The sequence below is a fragment of the Capsicum annuum genome, chromosome 7 (genome assembly GCF_002878395.1).
Source record: "Capsicum annuum cultivar UCD-10X-F1 chromosome 7, UCD10Xv1.1, whole genome shotgun sequence".
In the NCBI taxonomy this organism is placed as follows: Eukaryota; Viridiplantae; Streptophyta; class Magnoliopsida; order Solanales; family Solanaceae; genus Capsicum; species Capsicum annuum.
The window spans coordinates 172,943,039-172,958,639 of record NC_061117.1 but is presented as its reverse complement, the minus strand read 5'-3'; the positions used below and the strand labels follow the sequence as shown (position 1 = coordinate 172,958,639).

The following is a 15,601-nucleotide window of genomic DNA, read 5'->3' as shown; positions in this document are numbered from 1 at the left end:
TTTGAATTTTTTTAATTTTTTCCTTATCCCACTATCACTCTCCTACCCCGTCCCCCACCCTACACCACCCCTACTCAAAAAAAATATTTTAATTTTTTTTACCTCATCCCCTACCCCAAAATTCAAACCCCTACTCCCTCCAAAAAAAATATTTAATTCTTTTTTTAAAAAATCAAACCTTTTTCTTACCCGACCCCCTCCCCTACCAACCCCCTCCCTCCCCCCCTAAAAAAAATTTAAAATTTATTTTAAATTTTAAAAAAAGTTTCTTAACCCACCCTCGCTCCCCTACCCCCGACCCCCACCCCTACTAACATCCCTACCCTCCCTCCCCCCCACCCTCCAAAAAAAAATTATTTTTCTTATCCCACCCAACTATCTATTTTGACAACCCCAACCCCCACCTACAACCCCCCCCCCATACCCTCAAAAAACACTTTTAAAAAAAAATTAAAAATTTTTTCTAATCCCACCCTTCTTATCCTATTCGTTCTCACTGTTTTTGTTAAATATATATAAATAATTTTAGAAAAAATATACTTGCCCAATTTGCATAATGAACACCAGAATATAAGTAAAAAACAACTTATTTTCTAGAAAAAAAAATTTCCTCCTTCATATCGAAAATACCCTAAAAAAATATATTTTTGGGGCTCAAACATTATTTTTCTAAAATGTATTTTTACTCTTTATCTAAACACTAACATGTATTTTCTGAAAAATATTTTTTCATTCACCAACCAAACACTAGAAAATATTTTCTGAAAAATATTTTATGTTGACCAACCAAATTTAAGAAAATAATTAAAAAACTAACTTATTTTTCAAGAAAATATTTTTCATGAAAAATATTTTCCTTCATACCAAACGCACCCTAAGATACTCTTTTTTTTTTCTACTTTCTTTGTCGTGTGGTTTATTCAAAGTCTCAAATTTGACAGATTAAAATCCTAATTTTATTTTTTTACTATCATACAACTTAATATGATAAAACTAAATTTTTAGATCAAGATTATCAGTTGCAGAGGACAATGTAGTTAACTGGCTCAATGATTTCTCAGGAGATGTTAGGTCATGAGAATTTTTTATTTTTTTAAAGAAATTATTTCGTTTTAGTAAAAATTATAGTGTTTGGCCATAAGAAATTTCAAATATAATATTAAATTATATTTGTAATCAAATTGTATTTGAAAAAGTGAAAACAAATTAAAATTGTTTTCACTTTTTTCACTTTTACTTGTCTCACAAAAAGTTAAAAGCAACTTCAATTTATATTCATAGCCAAACACAAATCCAAATTTTAAATTTAACTTCAACTCCAACTCTAACTATACCTGTCAAACGGGGCCAGCCTTACAAACATCGGCCCAGTTTGACCCGGCCCGATCAGCCCACGGGCTGTAGGGTACCGGGTCTTGGGCCGATTTATTTTTTATTTTTAGCCCAATTAACCCAGTCCGAACCAAGTTCGGTCCAGGCCCGCAGGTTAACCGGCCCGAAACGGGCCCGATTATTATTATTTTTTTTAATAAACAAACTGACTAATTTAGTATAAACTATTATTAATTTATTATATTAGGTAGCATATGTTTTATTTAAAGAAGTACATATTGTAAACACCTAATTTTTGACCAAAACCTAATGTTTTACGTCATTTTTAGTGTTTAATATATATATGTATTTTATTTTATGGTCTAAATTAGATATTTCAATTTTATCTTGTTTTTACAAAATTTGTTTTAAAAGTTTTGAAAACTAAAAAATAGAGTCACATTTTTGAATAAGTTTTTATTTTTTTTTTATTATTTATTTTTGTTTAAAAAAAAATTCTAAATTATATTTGTTTTCTTCTTTTAACCTTTAATAAAGAATCTAGTGATATTAATATTTTTTAATCATATTTCTAAGACTAGCTATTTAACTTATTTGTATTTTGTTAGTTTCAAATAGATTTTTTATTTTTATTTTTATTTTATTTAAAATATTAAAAAAAAATAAAAAACAGTAAAAAAAGAAACCTAACTTCCCCATTATCTCCCAAACCTAACTTCCCCATTACCCAACCACACACACGTCCCTCGCTACTGCACTACAAACACACCTACACCTATATGCATACAAAGTCATCAACACTTAAGAAGGATTTTACACAGGAAAAATACAATTAGAGAAAAGAAATAGAAGAAGATTGAAAAGAAAAAACAAAAGAAAAAAAAACTTAGAAGAGAGGCATGAAAAAGTTCAAAAGAAAGAAAGCGGGTTGAGAAAAAGATAGGAAAGGAAAAGAGTTAGAGTTTAGGGTTGAGTCTCCGTTTAGAGTTTTCGGTTCGAGTTCGTAGCTTCAAAAGTTAGCTACTATTAACTTTGTGAATTACAAGATTGTAGCAGATCTCGTTAGAAATTTATTTTCACAAGAAGTAATCCTTGAGCCTTTTATTGTAGCATAATAATGTGTCAAATGAAGGATGTGTTGTCTGTATTCCAATGGTGATTCTATTCGTCCTTTTCTTTCAGTTTTCGTTTAGTCAGATTTGTATTCGGTTTAATACTTTCATTTGCTCTTTAATATCATTAGTTAACGGTGGGTTAATTCATTCCTTTGCTCTGTGCTCTTGGTTACTGGAAATAAGTCTAATGATTTGTTAGTTTGGCCTCTATTTTTTTTGTTAGTTTTGTCTCCTTGAGGTTCTTTTTTACTACTATAGTTTTCATTGATGTATTGCTTGAAATATGCATGGAGAGTTCATAAAAAAAAAGGGGCAATAGAGATAGGAGAAGTTGAAACCTACACAAGGATGATAGAAATATAAATAATATCATAGAATTGATTTCTAGTTAGACTAATTTTAAGGTGTTGTATGAGATCGTCACATTTTGTACTTTTCCCTCTTTCTTTAATTAGTCCAACTTAAAATAGGTGTTATGCTTAGAATATTATTAGCTGGAACTTCACATCTAGTATTAGACCTAGTGGAACTAAGGGTTCCAGTAAAACAATTCCTTCTCGGACGTGGTAGTTCTGTGGGCAAGATATTGTAGTTGTCACTATTGTGAAATGATACTTGTACACAAAATGGTTAACTATAAGCTGGGGAAAATTGTGTAGATAAGTGTGCATAATATAGCAAAACTTAGTTACGTATTTTTTTTTTCTAAAATAATATTTGCATGCATTTGTAATAGGTTTTGCATGTCAAATTGTCAATGTCTTTCATTGTGATATTATTTTTATAATCATTGTCAATGCCTTCCACAAAGGAAGTTTATAATATCATTTTGAGGTTAAATATTTTAAAACACAAGCTAGCGTTGGAGTTTAAGTTAATGAATAAATTCTTGAAATTAGGGTTTATAAGGATTATGGTTAGCAAAAATTGAAAGATGTATATATATTACGGATCTATGTAGTTGTTTAGCCGGAGCTAGGAGTTGGGTTTCCTTTGAGTCACTATTTGATTATATTAGAAAAATAAGAAATGGAATAAATATGTGAAGTTGAAAAGACAATAGTGATACTATAAAGATTAGACTATTGAGTTAAATTTAGTCGATCTTTGTTAGTTTCTAAAAAAAAAATGCATTTTATACCGAGCATGTGCATGGTAAAGTTTTCTAATATTTTTTTCTCCCTTTAACATATAATTTGTACTACTTGAAATATAATTATATTATGATAGAGTCTTGTAATGATTATGGGATTAACATGCTCTTTTTTGTTAGAATTTAGTTAGACCTACACTTACGTTAAGACCCTTTTATTAAGGTGAGAACGAGTGAGATGGGATACATGTTTAATAGTTATTCTAAATTCTATTGCATGAAAAGAAAAAATAGAGAGAGGTAAAATTCATTGTGATGAAGCGAATTCATAAAAGAATAAATTTCGGTTCTTGATTAGAAAAATCAAAAGTTTAACATACAAGTGAAATTTAACGATGGAGTTGGAAAGCCCTACTATCGACCATTCGTTATAATAAAAATAATCTACCATTTGAAGCCGATTGAATTGGGTTGGATGGATTTCAAACCTATTAGGTGCTTATTTAGATTAGGAAAATGGGGACGACTCATAAATGCCTCAAAGACACGAGAAATGTATCAAACTTGTGGTATGACGGGAAAGTACTGCTACTGGCAAGCCACGCATTAATATAATTAAATAATTTGAAATAAATTCAAAGTAGGATGTAAATAACTTTTAGGCTAACAAATCCTCTCTATCCAAAAGAATAAATTAAGCCAGACATAAGTCATTAAAGTGATCGTGCTAGAACCACGGGACTTGAGGGATTCCTAACACCTTCCCTCGATCAATAGAATTCCTTATCTGAATTTCTAGTTCGCAGATCAAAAATACAGAGTCATTTTCTTTTGAATAAGGATTCAATACGGTGACTTGGAACACCCAAACTCAATTCCAAGTGGCGACTCTGTAAATAAAATAATCCCTACTCAAAACGTCACTTTATTTGGAAAAACTCGTTTTCTCTAAAACCAACTCCCTAGTGGGATTGGATGCGATGAAAAATAGGGGTGTGACACATATATTTTATATGTGTACGTATATATTGAATGGTATGTTTATATGTGTATATATCTTCAATAGACGTATATATTTAACGTATATATTTATATATATTTTATAAATTAGTATACAACTATATATATAGTGTGTGTATATATTGTAGTATATTTGATTTAAAGTAGTACGTATATATTGAATGATACGTATATATGTGTATATATCTTCTATAGACGTATATATTTAACGTATACATGTGCATATGTTTTATAAATTAGTGTATAACTATATATAGTGTGTGTGTATATATTGTAGTATATTATATTTAAAGTAGTATATATATATTGAATGGTACGTATATATGTGTATATATATATTCTATAGACGTATATATTTAATGTATACATGTGTTTATGTTTTATAAATTAGTATATAACTATATATATAGTGTGTGTATATATTGTAGTATATTTATTGTAGTATAATTTATTTAAAGTAGTACGTATATATTGAATGGTACATATATATGTGTATATATCTTCCATAGACGTATATATTTAACGTATATATGTGTATATGTTTTATAAATTAGTGTATAACTATATATAGTATGTGTATATATTGTAGTATATATATATATTATAGTATATTTTATTTAAAGTAGAACGTATATATTGAATGGTACGTATATATGTGTATATATATCTTCCATAGACGTATATATTTAACGTATACATGTGTATATGTTTTATAAATTAGTATATAACTATATATATAGTGTGTGTATATATTGTAGTATATATATTGTAGTATATTTTATTTAAAGTAGTACGTATACATTGAATGGTACATATATATGTGTATATATCTTCTATTGATGTATATATTTAACGTATACATGTGTATATGTTTTATAAATTAGTATATAACTATATATATAGTGTGTGTATATATTGTAGTATATATATATTGTAGTATATTTTATTTAAAGTAGTACATATATATTGAATGGTACGTATATATGTGTATATATCTTCTATTGACGTACATATTTAACGTATACATGTGTATATGTTTTATAAATTAGTATATAACTATATATATAGTGTGTGTATATATTGTAGTATATATATATTGCAGATATGTTTTATTTAAAGTAGTACATATATATTGAATGGTGCGTATATATGTGTATATATCTTCTATAGACGTACATATTTAATGTATACATGTGTATATATTTTATAAATTAGTATATAACTATATATATATATATATATATATATATATATATTGTAGTATATGTTTTATTTAAAGTAGTACGTATAGTCGTATATATTGAATGTTACGTACATATACAATTGTGGATGTGTATTTATTTTTTGAATTCTAATGTAGTATATACTATATATATAGTGTATATTGGATTTTTTTTTTTTTGACTTTTGACCGGATTTAGGTGGGTTAGATCGAGTTGGACTAAGTGGACCGATTCAGGATTGTTTTTAAAAATTTTACTGTTGAATTCGGACCCGACCCGGCCCACTTAACTACAACCCAACTCTACCCAACCCACAACCCGATTAAACTTAACGGGCCGATTCTAGGTTGATCCAAGCCAGTTCCAGGTTGACCCGGCCAACCCACTAAACACCCTTAACCCTAACTCCAAAAATTTTTAATTTTCATGATCAATACCTACTTAGTCCTCAAGTGAATTCGACCTTACCATCCTCTGATATTCTTGCAAGCCACACTAGCTATACTAGTAAATTTTGACTATGTTATTATTTCATTCATCGTCTGGCCACACTAATTATTTTATTTATCTTGTTTGACAAGATTTATCTAATATGTTGCTTGTCAAATCTCTTCCAGCTAATATAATAATCTCTTTGCATTCCCGTCGTTCGTTTTTTCATCATTACTTTTTGTGTTTTAAAATAGTTGACCTATTTAGCGCAGAAAATATTTATTAGAAATTTATTTTATTAAATTAACTTTAGTAATTATATTTTAAAAATATAAATTTAAGTATAAATACTTTATTTAGTCATTTAATAATAAGAATAATATTAAAAGAACATAATAAAATTTTCTTGATTTCATCAAAGAAAGAACTAAATTAAAACAAATATTTTTAGATAAAGGGTCAACTAACGCTAAATGAATAAGATGTTTTATTTTGTTTAAATTTTATGTAACGTGTAAGAGAGGGAAATCAAGATAACTGTCTTTGAACTATTCACCGGTTTAGTTTTTCTTAGCATTTTAGTAATGGTTTGGTATGGTTAATTTGATATAATTGTTCAAACTCTTTTTTTTTATTTTTATTGTTATTTTTTTTGTTTTCTCATTGGGTGTTTGGTATCTATTTTGAAACCTCAATTACTTCGAATAGCGCACTGCATGATCCATTCAAGAGGTGACGCCCCCAATAGAATGAGTTAATGATAGAGTAAAAATAGGATGTGGGGTTTTGTGATATGTATCAAGAGTAAAGTTGAAAAATAAAATTTTATATAAATTTTAAAAAATTAAAAAATATTAGATAATATACTCTCTTAATTATGAAATTTGTATAATTTATCCTTAAATAAAATTACTAGTAGTTTTCCTTGTGATTTTTTTTTTTTTTTTTTAAAAAAAAGAAAAAGAAAGGAGAGACAAAAGAGGGATACAGTATATTCCTATATATAATCTTGGCAGATTCAAATTTCCCATTACCAAATCCAACCGAACCAAAGCCCAATTCCACAAAACATCAGAATAGAGCAACAAGAATGAGTTTCTTAACAGGAAGATTAGCAGCCGGTAAAGAAGGGGCATTTTTCTTTGAAGAATCCAAACACGCCGTTACCCGTTTAGCCCAAAAAATCAACAAACCAACTTCTCCTTCAAATCAAGAATCATCACTTTCTTCTCCTTCTCCTGATGTTCTTCCTGAAATTCTTAGACATTCTTTACCTTCCAAGATTTTTCATTCACCTGTCTCTTCGGATAACTCACTCTCTAATGCTACCAAATGGGTTCTCCCTACTGATATCAATAAGACATCTTCTGTATCACCTGATGCTCTTAATCCTCTAAGAGCTTATGTTTCTCTTCCCCAAGTTACTTTTGGACCTAAAAGGTACGTTCTCCATTTCAATTTGTTTGTATGATTTTCACTTGTTCGCGTTGTTTTTGTTACTATTTATGGTATCTTATAGGAGGGGTGTATAAACCGAAGTCAAACCGAACCGATGATTAAATCAAACTGAGGAAAAAAATGGAATATTCTTGGTTTAGTTTGGTATTAGTAAAAATAAAATCAAGCCAAACCCAAACCGAATCGAAATAATGCATATATAATTTTAATTTCTTATATATAAAAAATATTATTTATAATCTACTTTCTAATTATTTTTTTTATATTCAAAAAATAGATATACGTTCTTGGCCTTTAATTATAATATTTGTCTATTAGTAACAAATTAATACAAAGCCTAATTTTAATATAAAAATCTAAAGCACTTCAATTGCTTTCACTTTATATTTTACTTTCCAAGGGAGTTCTATTATTTCCTCATCTACTTTTATCAAGTTGTAATTTGGGTTGTTTCTCTTCTTTCTCTTTTTTTCTTATGGAATTATATTATAGTTAATTATTTTATAGAGTTAACCTTTTAATAAGTTGTCCCCAATTCTTAATTCTTTTGTATGCTCACATTAGAATGTGAAGAGAACTTTCATAAGTTGTCTCCAATTTTTAATTCTTTTGTATGCTCATATTCTATGTGAAGAGAACTTTCATACAAGTATGACTAGTGACTTAAAAATTAAATCACTGGATATCCACATAATATTACTTAGCTACTATGACTAGTGACTTAGAAATTGAATCACTGGGTATCCACATAATATTACTTTGAGAGATAATAGTTTAGACATTTTAGTAATTTGCCAACTTAATTTTTATTGGAACTACTCTATAACCATTGTTTTTTTATCTTTTTAGTGAAAATATTTAATTTTTTCTTCAATCACATTATAATTGTAAAAAAGCCAAAAAATCGAAAAAAATCGACCAAAACCGAAACAAAAAAAATCGATAAACCGAAAAAAACTGAAATAAAAAAACCGATTGTATATTGGTTTGATTTGGTGTATAGATTTAGAAAACCAACGTTATTGGTTTGGTTATATTTTAAGGAAAAACCGAACCAACCCGACCTATATACACCCCTACTGTAGCCGAGGGTCTGTCGGAAACAGTCCCTCTACATTATTGGTGGAGGTAAGGTTTGCTACATTCTAACCTCCCCAGACTAGGACTACACTACACTGGATATCTAGGTATGTTGTTGTGGTGGTTGTTTGGTTTTGATTTGGCACGAAATTTAAGAAACTAAAAGATAGTATGTAAAATGTATCAAAATATCTTTTAGTATTGTGGTATAAACTTGTCTCGTTAGAAAGTTGCAATTAAAGAATTTCCAATAAAGACATTCTTTTTGCTGCTTTTTTCTGTCTTTGGTTTTAGTTTATGGATTGGAAATGAGAAAAGGGACTGATATTTTTTTATTTGGTTGGTACTTTCTTCCTTACCTTCTAGCTAATTTGTGATTGAACAGATTGAATATTGGATGTTGGGTGTAGCAAAGATTGAATATTGGATGTTGGGTGTAGCAAAACTTTTTGCTGTTTTTCTTAGTCTTTGGTTAGTTTATGGATTGTAAATGAAGAAAGGGTACTGAATTTTTCTTTTTTTGATTCTTTCTTCCTTTTACCTTTTTATGTTCTTTTAGCTAATTTGTGATTGTAAAAAATTAAATTTGGATGTTGGGTTTAGCAAAATTTTAATTTATAGAAATACTGAAGGGGCGCCTTGGCGTATTTGGTGTAATTGATGTCGTCTGGTCACGGGTTCAAGGTGTGGAAATAGCCTCTTGCAGAAATGCAAGGTAAGGCTGTATACTACAATAGACCCTTGTGGTCCGGCCTTTCCTCGAACCTGCGTATAGCTGGAGCTTTAATGCACCAGGTCCCTTTACTGAAATTGTACTTGGTTTTCTTTCTTTTCCTTATTTAAGCTTTTCATAGTCTTTGGATAGCTTTGAAGTGAAAATAATGGAGGAATACTGTATTTTTCCCCCTTAGTTACTTTTTATTCTTTTAGCAAATTTATGATTAATTGAAATTTTGTATGTTGGGATTTAGTTTTGATGCACCTCAAATCAAAATAATTATTAACCTATTCTGGAATTTCGATGATATATGGCCACAGATTAGGAAAAGGGGGATTTTTTTTTTTTTAAAAACTGGTAACTTAGGAAAAGGGGATTTAACATGGGCAGTTTTTAGAATGGGTTGATTGTCTTTTGGAATTTTCTGTATTTTGTGAAATGAGTTGGAATTATTGGTGCCAGAGAGGTGTTAGACGATGGATGTATGACTTAAACAATGAAGTATGAGTATGCACTATTGTTTTCTCTTTGATCTAATTCAGATGAGTGAAGTGCTTTTTGAGACGTTCAATAATTCATTTGAAAATCATGAAGTAACAGGAGGTAATCAACTGGTAGATGTATAAGTTGACATTTGAAACTTCTAGATTTCTTGACTTTTCTTGTCTGACCAAGTCTGGAAGTAAAATTTTTGCTGATTTACTGCTCCTATATTTCTTTTTATTTTCAGAGAGTACTCCTATATATTTTTATGAAAAATCTGGTGCTCCATGATAAAGGTTCATCTGAGTTACAAAAGCTATCTCTTATTGCCTTTTTTTTAAGAATAATTATTTTTCATTGTGGTAATGCAGTGGTTACTTGGTCTTTGTTGGTTTTTAGATTGATCTGCTTGGCTTCTCTCTTATATAGAAGTACAAATTGTGGTTATCTTTGTCGGTTGAATCTGTATATGCATTATTAGCTCTCTGTTTTTAGGTGTTCTCTTTTCTATGAAGAGAGTGTTGCAAAATCTTTTAAACTATCCTCAATGTGGAATTCATACTTTATAGCTGATATTGCGGCAACTTTCTTCCATATGTTCAGCTTCACTGATTTAGATTATCTGTTGGATAACATTGTGGCATTGTAACTAATATGAAAATGTGCTTTTAACTGTTTCAGCTTTAAATAGTTAGGACACGTTTGGTAGAATGTATTATTTTAAATAGTCCATGTATTAAAATCTAATCCAACCTAATACATTGTTTGGTTGCACAACTTAATTTAATCTCTTCTTATCCATGGATAACTAATACACCATATGGTGTATTATCTTATACCTAGGAAACCATGAGATTACTTATCCGTGGCATAATAATACATGGATAAGAGAATTAAATGACTTAACTCTACCCCTCAATTCTTTTTATTAAATTTTTTCTTTTAGTTCCATTTTAAATCTAATCACTAAAAATTTGATTGTTATGTTACATTAATTTGCAACCTCTTTTTTCTTTGCGTATGCTGATCAAGTGCTTAAATATCATTTTCTTCCTTATATTGGTTGATAGCGTCGAATGAGAACTACATTTATGCTATTCTATAATTGTTTAATTTACAAATGGATTAATTTATATAGAAAAGATTATTGTCAAACAAGTATATAATTTGAAAATCTAAAACTATATTATCAACGATCCGTGATGTTCTTATATAATGTGCTTTTGCATTTTTAAAAATTATTTCTGTATAATATGACAATTATTTGTTGTTTTGAATTTTTCTTGATCAAATAGACTCAATTTCTTTTGGAAAAAAATAAATATTCAACTAAGCAAAGTAAAAATTATTATTCATATTTTAACTTTACTATAAGATCATGCAAAGGGTGAGTAATTTGACTAGTTGAAGTAGAAAATCCCAAAAAAATTTGAGGGTATAGTTGTAAAAAAGATTTTCTAGAGTTTTAAATCCAAACACAATATATGATATATCTATGTTTTAATATAATACACCAAACACTTGATAAAAAATAATCCCTGTATTACTAATCACTAATCTCTGCATTACTAATCCCTGCATTGCTAATCCCTGCATTGCTAATCCCTATATTGTTAATCCATGGATAACATCTCTTTGTACCAAACGACCCCTTAGTGTGTATTAAGTAAAACTCTTCATCTTCTTGATCCTATATCTTCTTTTGGTGATCACGTTGGTAATATCTTCTCCAGGTGGCAGTTGCCAGATACAGAAAACTCATTACAAGCCTCAACAGCAAATGACTTGCGGCACGATAAATACACACCTCTTAATCCTGAAAAACTTAAAGCTGCAGCTATGGGGATGTCTCAAAGTAAGGCAAAATCTTTATATGTTTGATCTAACAAAGCTAAAGGGTCCATTTGGTTAGAAAAGTTTTTCACAAAACCAAAAATAGCTGTTTTCGGGTTAGAAAAGAGATGTTGACTTTTCAGAATTCAAATGAAAATGTTTTACAGAATTTACAAAACAAATGAGACCAAAGTTTTCCAAAAATCAATGCTCTCCAAAACATTTCTCAAGAAATTTTCCAAACATACAATAAGCTTTATGTTCAATAGCCAGAGGTATAATCATTTTAAACCATACCAACTGTATATTAAATTCCTGGTCTTTAAGCATTTCCAGAAAGTACTATACTTGAGCAAATTTGCATCCATTTACATACAACAAGATATATCTAGGATACGACTCAAACATTACCAGTTTAGGTGATATTCTTTTTGGATCCTTATTGTTTAAAATTTTGTTCAATGCAGTTGCAAAGGCATTTGCTATTGCCACTGCTCTTGTCTTTGGTGGTTCCGCCTTGACGTTTAGCTTGGCAGCATCCAAGCTAGAGTTGCGCAATGTAAGCATAATCATTCTTTCTCTTTTGATTTCTTACACCCTCATGAATGTTTGGATCTGCACTTCTAACTTAATTTCCGCTAAACGTTCTGGCAGTGGCATAAGAAGGTAAGATGATTACATATGGGCATAACCCTCAAGTCACTGCTCTTCTTATCTGTGGGATCATTCTGATTGATTTCTTAGGCTAATCTGACTGTTTTAAAATGGCTATGATCCTTCCATATCGTGATTATTCAAATAGTCTATCCAATTTGAGATGGAAGAGTGCCTGCTATTGATGGAGGATGGTGATTTTATGAGTTTTTGGTTAGTGGTTGTACACAAGGGAAGAGGGATTTTGATGTCTACATTTCTGTTCTTGTTGAGCTTAGTTTTTTTTCTTTTTAAAACTTTGTCGAGCTTAGTTGAGGAATTTGTTTGTCTGATTTTTAGTTTATAGACAGTTTACTTTTAGTTAGGTGAATGTGTTGCTTAATTGATCCATTATATGCTTGTGGTTTAAGTAATATGTGAATGATTCTGATGGTGGGCAGCCTGATGATATCCGGACTAAAGGGAAGGACATCGTTCAGCCAAGATTGGAAACATTTAAAGAGCAGCTGATTCCTTTAAGGATATGGGTAAGTCAGATGAAGCAAGTTGAGCATAAATGTTTAACTAGTTTTCAATATTTGGTTCTGTCGCTTTATAACGAATTTTGACCTTAATTCTCAGACTCAAGAGAAGTCGAAAAAATGGCGTCTGGAGAAGGAAGAAGACATTAAAGAGAAGCCTTTAATAAAGGAGCTCTCTAAAATATTGGGTGCCAAGTCGTCGAACTAATACCGATGCAGTTTATTGCAGGTATGGATGAGATACATTCATCAAAAGATTTGTAATTGTAGGTGGAACGACGATGTAGTAGAGGGAATAAATTGTTGTTTATTGTCAGAGTAAGCAAATCGCTTGATGATTCTGCTCTAAAACGTTTTGCTTGCTTCTCTCCCTGTGTGATCTTGTATAATATGGCCTGTCAGCAGGTAGTATTTCTTTGTATCCTGCAGTCTTAGATTTTCTGTGTAAATGTAGTTTTTTTGTCAAGTTCATCTTTTGTGTCGACCCCAACTGGGTTACTATATTTGACAGCGACCGCAATCATCTTCAAGGTGAAGGTGTAGCTTGGGCGTTATGTAACCAATAAAGACAGTTCTTTTCATGTTGATCTTAGTAATTTTGTGTTTATAATGTTTGTAAAGCTCAAGGAGTCTCGGGACAAAGTTACTCAGTATCTGTAGGTACCCCACAAAATTAATCGATGTGTCGTAGGTTGCCACACGGCACACACCACCACAGGACATTGGAGTTGGATAGGAGCTCACTCTTTGGCAGCCTCACTGTCCTTTAGACAATAATTCAAGTTATTATAATTTAAAGGAAACAATATTGTATGTCAAAATGGTGTGTTAAAGAATTTGAAGAGTCCATCCAGTTTACATCAACCTATACATGAACTCAAGTGGTTTTGTAGCACTTGAATATATTTTTAAAAACATTGGTTTTTCTTTGCAAAAACTAAAGCATCTGTAGTTTATAACTTCAACATATTACAAAAAAAGAATTAAACAAGATAGGAAATACACAATAATCAAATCAAATTACAATGAAAAATTAAACAAATTAGACCATAAAATCACGCCCTACAATTTTTTTGCGATTCTATTACGAGAACATCAATTAATAATGGACAATCTCTCCCTCCGTTATTAAATACTTGTCACATGTTTTGTTTGTACGTCTCTTAAGAAATCATGTATTTTTACCAGAATATCCTTATTTAATTTCTTTAATCATCTTTTTTTAATTAATGAAAAATCTGCTCTCTTCAATAAATAAAAAGTTTGCTAACGAAAATATCTAAACAACCATAAATAAAATAAAGAGATTGAAAGATTAAATCAAGATTTCAATGCGAAATTAGTCTATTTTTACTTCCAAGAAGAATAATTACTCCTGGGGGTAAAATGAGAAGACTAGTACACAATTACAATTATATTTTGGTTTTCTACAATGGCATGTATTCCATTCATATCATTTTACTTTGGTTTTTTTGACTTGACACGTCTTTAAAAATTCTTTAGTTACATATGATTTATCAAATTAATCTTATTAATGATGCGCTAGAACTCTAAAAGTTGACTATTGCAAGTTTATATAGTTATTTAATACTAACGATAGTATGAGAAAGAAGTAATAAAACTTTCTTTAAAAATGAACAACTAAATTGAAACTCCTATTTTTAGTATAGGGGCCAAATGAAATTACACAGAGTAGCACGTTTGTCAACATATTTTCATGAATAAAAACGAAAAAATTTCTCTTTAACACAAAAATCCCACTTAGCAATAAACACAGGGGAAGGCAAATGAAGAGAAAAATGAAGAAGGGAAGTTCTAGCGAAAGCTTGGTCTCGTGCTCTGCTGAAATCTGGATATCCAAAGAAACAAAAATGAGCAACCAAAAATGTCAACCACCTTTATCGCATATAGTATACATGCGTAAAGTCGATTGCAAAGGAGTTATACGACTATGCGATCAACACATCGAAATGAAAATAGTACTAAAGAGAGGTATAACAAAACTACAAAAATGGTTAAATTAGACATGAAGACACATAAGCAAAAGCATATAGACGTACTCAAACCATGTAATTGAATAGGCGTAGTTATCCAGGGTTAGTTAATATGCTGATTAGTGTATATATCTTTTCTTTTTAATTATCTTTTATTATTATTTAAATTAAATTATTCCTTTTTAAATAGGATTTTTGTAGTGGTGTTGTCTCATGTTTTGATGATGATCAGTTGACATTAAAGAACCAGGTCCTTGGCTCATCATGAAGTGGTACAACCGTCACATCTCTGCACAGTTTTGTCCGCTAGTGCAACTAACTATGCAGGTGTGCAGCGTACCTGATTAGACACTTGGTCCAATCAAAATTCAACCCTGATTTATACACTACTATAAATAGAAAAAGACGCTTCTCAGTCAATAGTTTTTGCAATTTGGTGAATCACTAGGAAACGACAAAACTCTCTATTGCTCGAGTTCCAAATCTTTGTGTACTTAATCGTATTACTCATATTATAAAAGTAATGTTTTTCTTTTGGCAGTAGAGTGCTTAGGTAGAGTTACCTAAGACCAATCGATTAGAGTTAGTCGATTGTGAAGTGGTTGAGGTGAGTAGAGGTAGTTGTAGTAGAGCTATTACAACTAG

At 30.1% G+C, this 15,601-nt stretch overlaps 1 protein-coding gene across 2 annotated transcripts; it reads left to right on the top strand.

Annotated features, from left to right (window-relative positions):
- The first annotated feature begins 7,157 nt into the window (after nt 1–7,157).
- On the top strand, nt 7,158–13,543 carry LOC107878170. 2 transcript variants are annotated; one of them, XM_016725086.2, is made up of 6 exons: nt 7,226–7,655; nt 11,688–11,809; nt 12,255–12,346; nt 12,442–12,453; nt 12,882–12,968; nt 13,063–13,543. In XM_016725086.2, the coding sequence occupies exons 1-6, from the start codon at nt 7,306–7,308 to the stop codon at nt 13,168–13,170; spliced, it is 771 nt and encodes a 256-aa protein (XP_016580572.1). In that variant the 5' UTR covers nt 7,226–7,305; the 3' UTR covers nt 13,171–13,543. The 2 variants fall into 2 exon arrangements, with proteins under 2 accessions (XP_016580573.1, XP_016580572.1); XM_016725087.2 differs by lacking the exon at nt 12,442–12,453 and having other exon boundaries at nt 7,158–7,655.
- The last annotated feature ends 2,058 nt before the right edge of the window (nt 13,544–15,601 follow it).

What these genes read in the sequence shown, in the direction of transcription:
- LOC107878170 (XM_016725086.2), top strand. Translation starts at nt 7,306, where the DNA reads ATGAGTTTCTTAACAGGAAGATTAGCAGCCGGTAAAGAAGGGGCATTT. An exon ending in GTTACTTTTGGACCTAAAAG is followed by an intron (nt 7,656 to 11,687) that starts GTACGTTCTCCA and finishes TATCTTCTCCAG; the next exon opens with GTGGCAGTTGCCAGATACAG. An exon ending in TGATTCCTTTAAGGATATGG is followed by an intron (nt 12,969 to 13,062) that starts GTAAGTCAGATG and finishes CTTAATTCTCAG; the next exon opens with ACTCAAGAGAAGTCGAAAAA.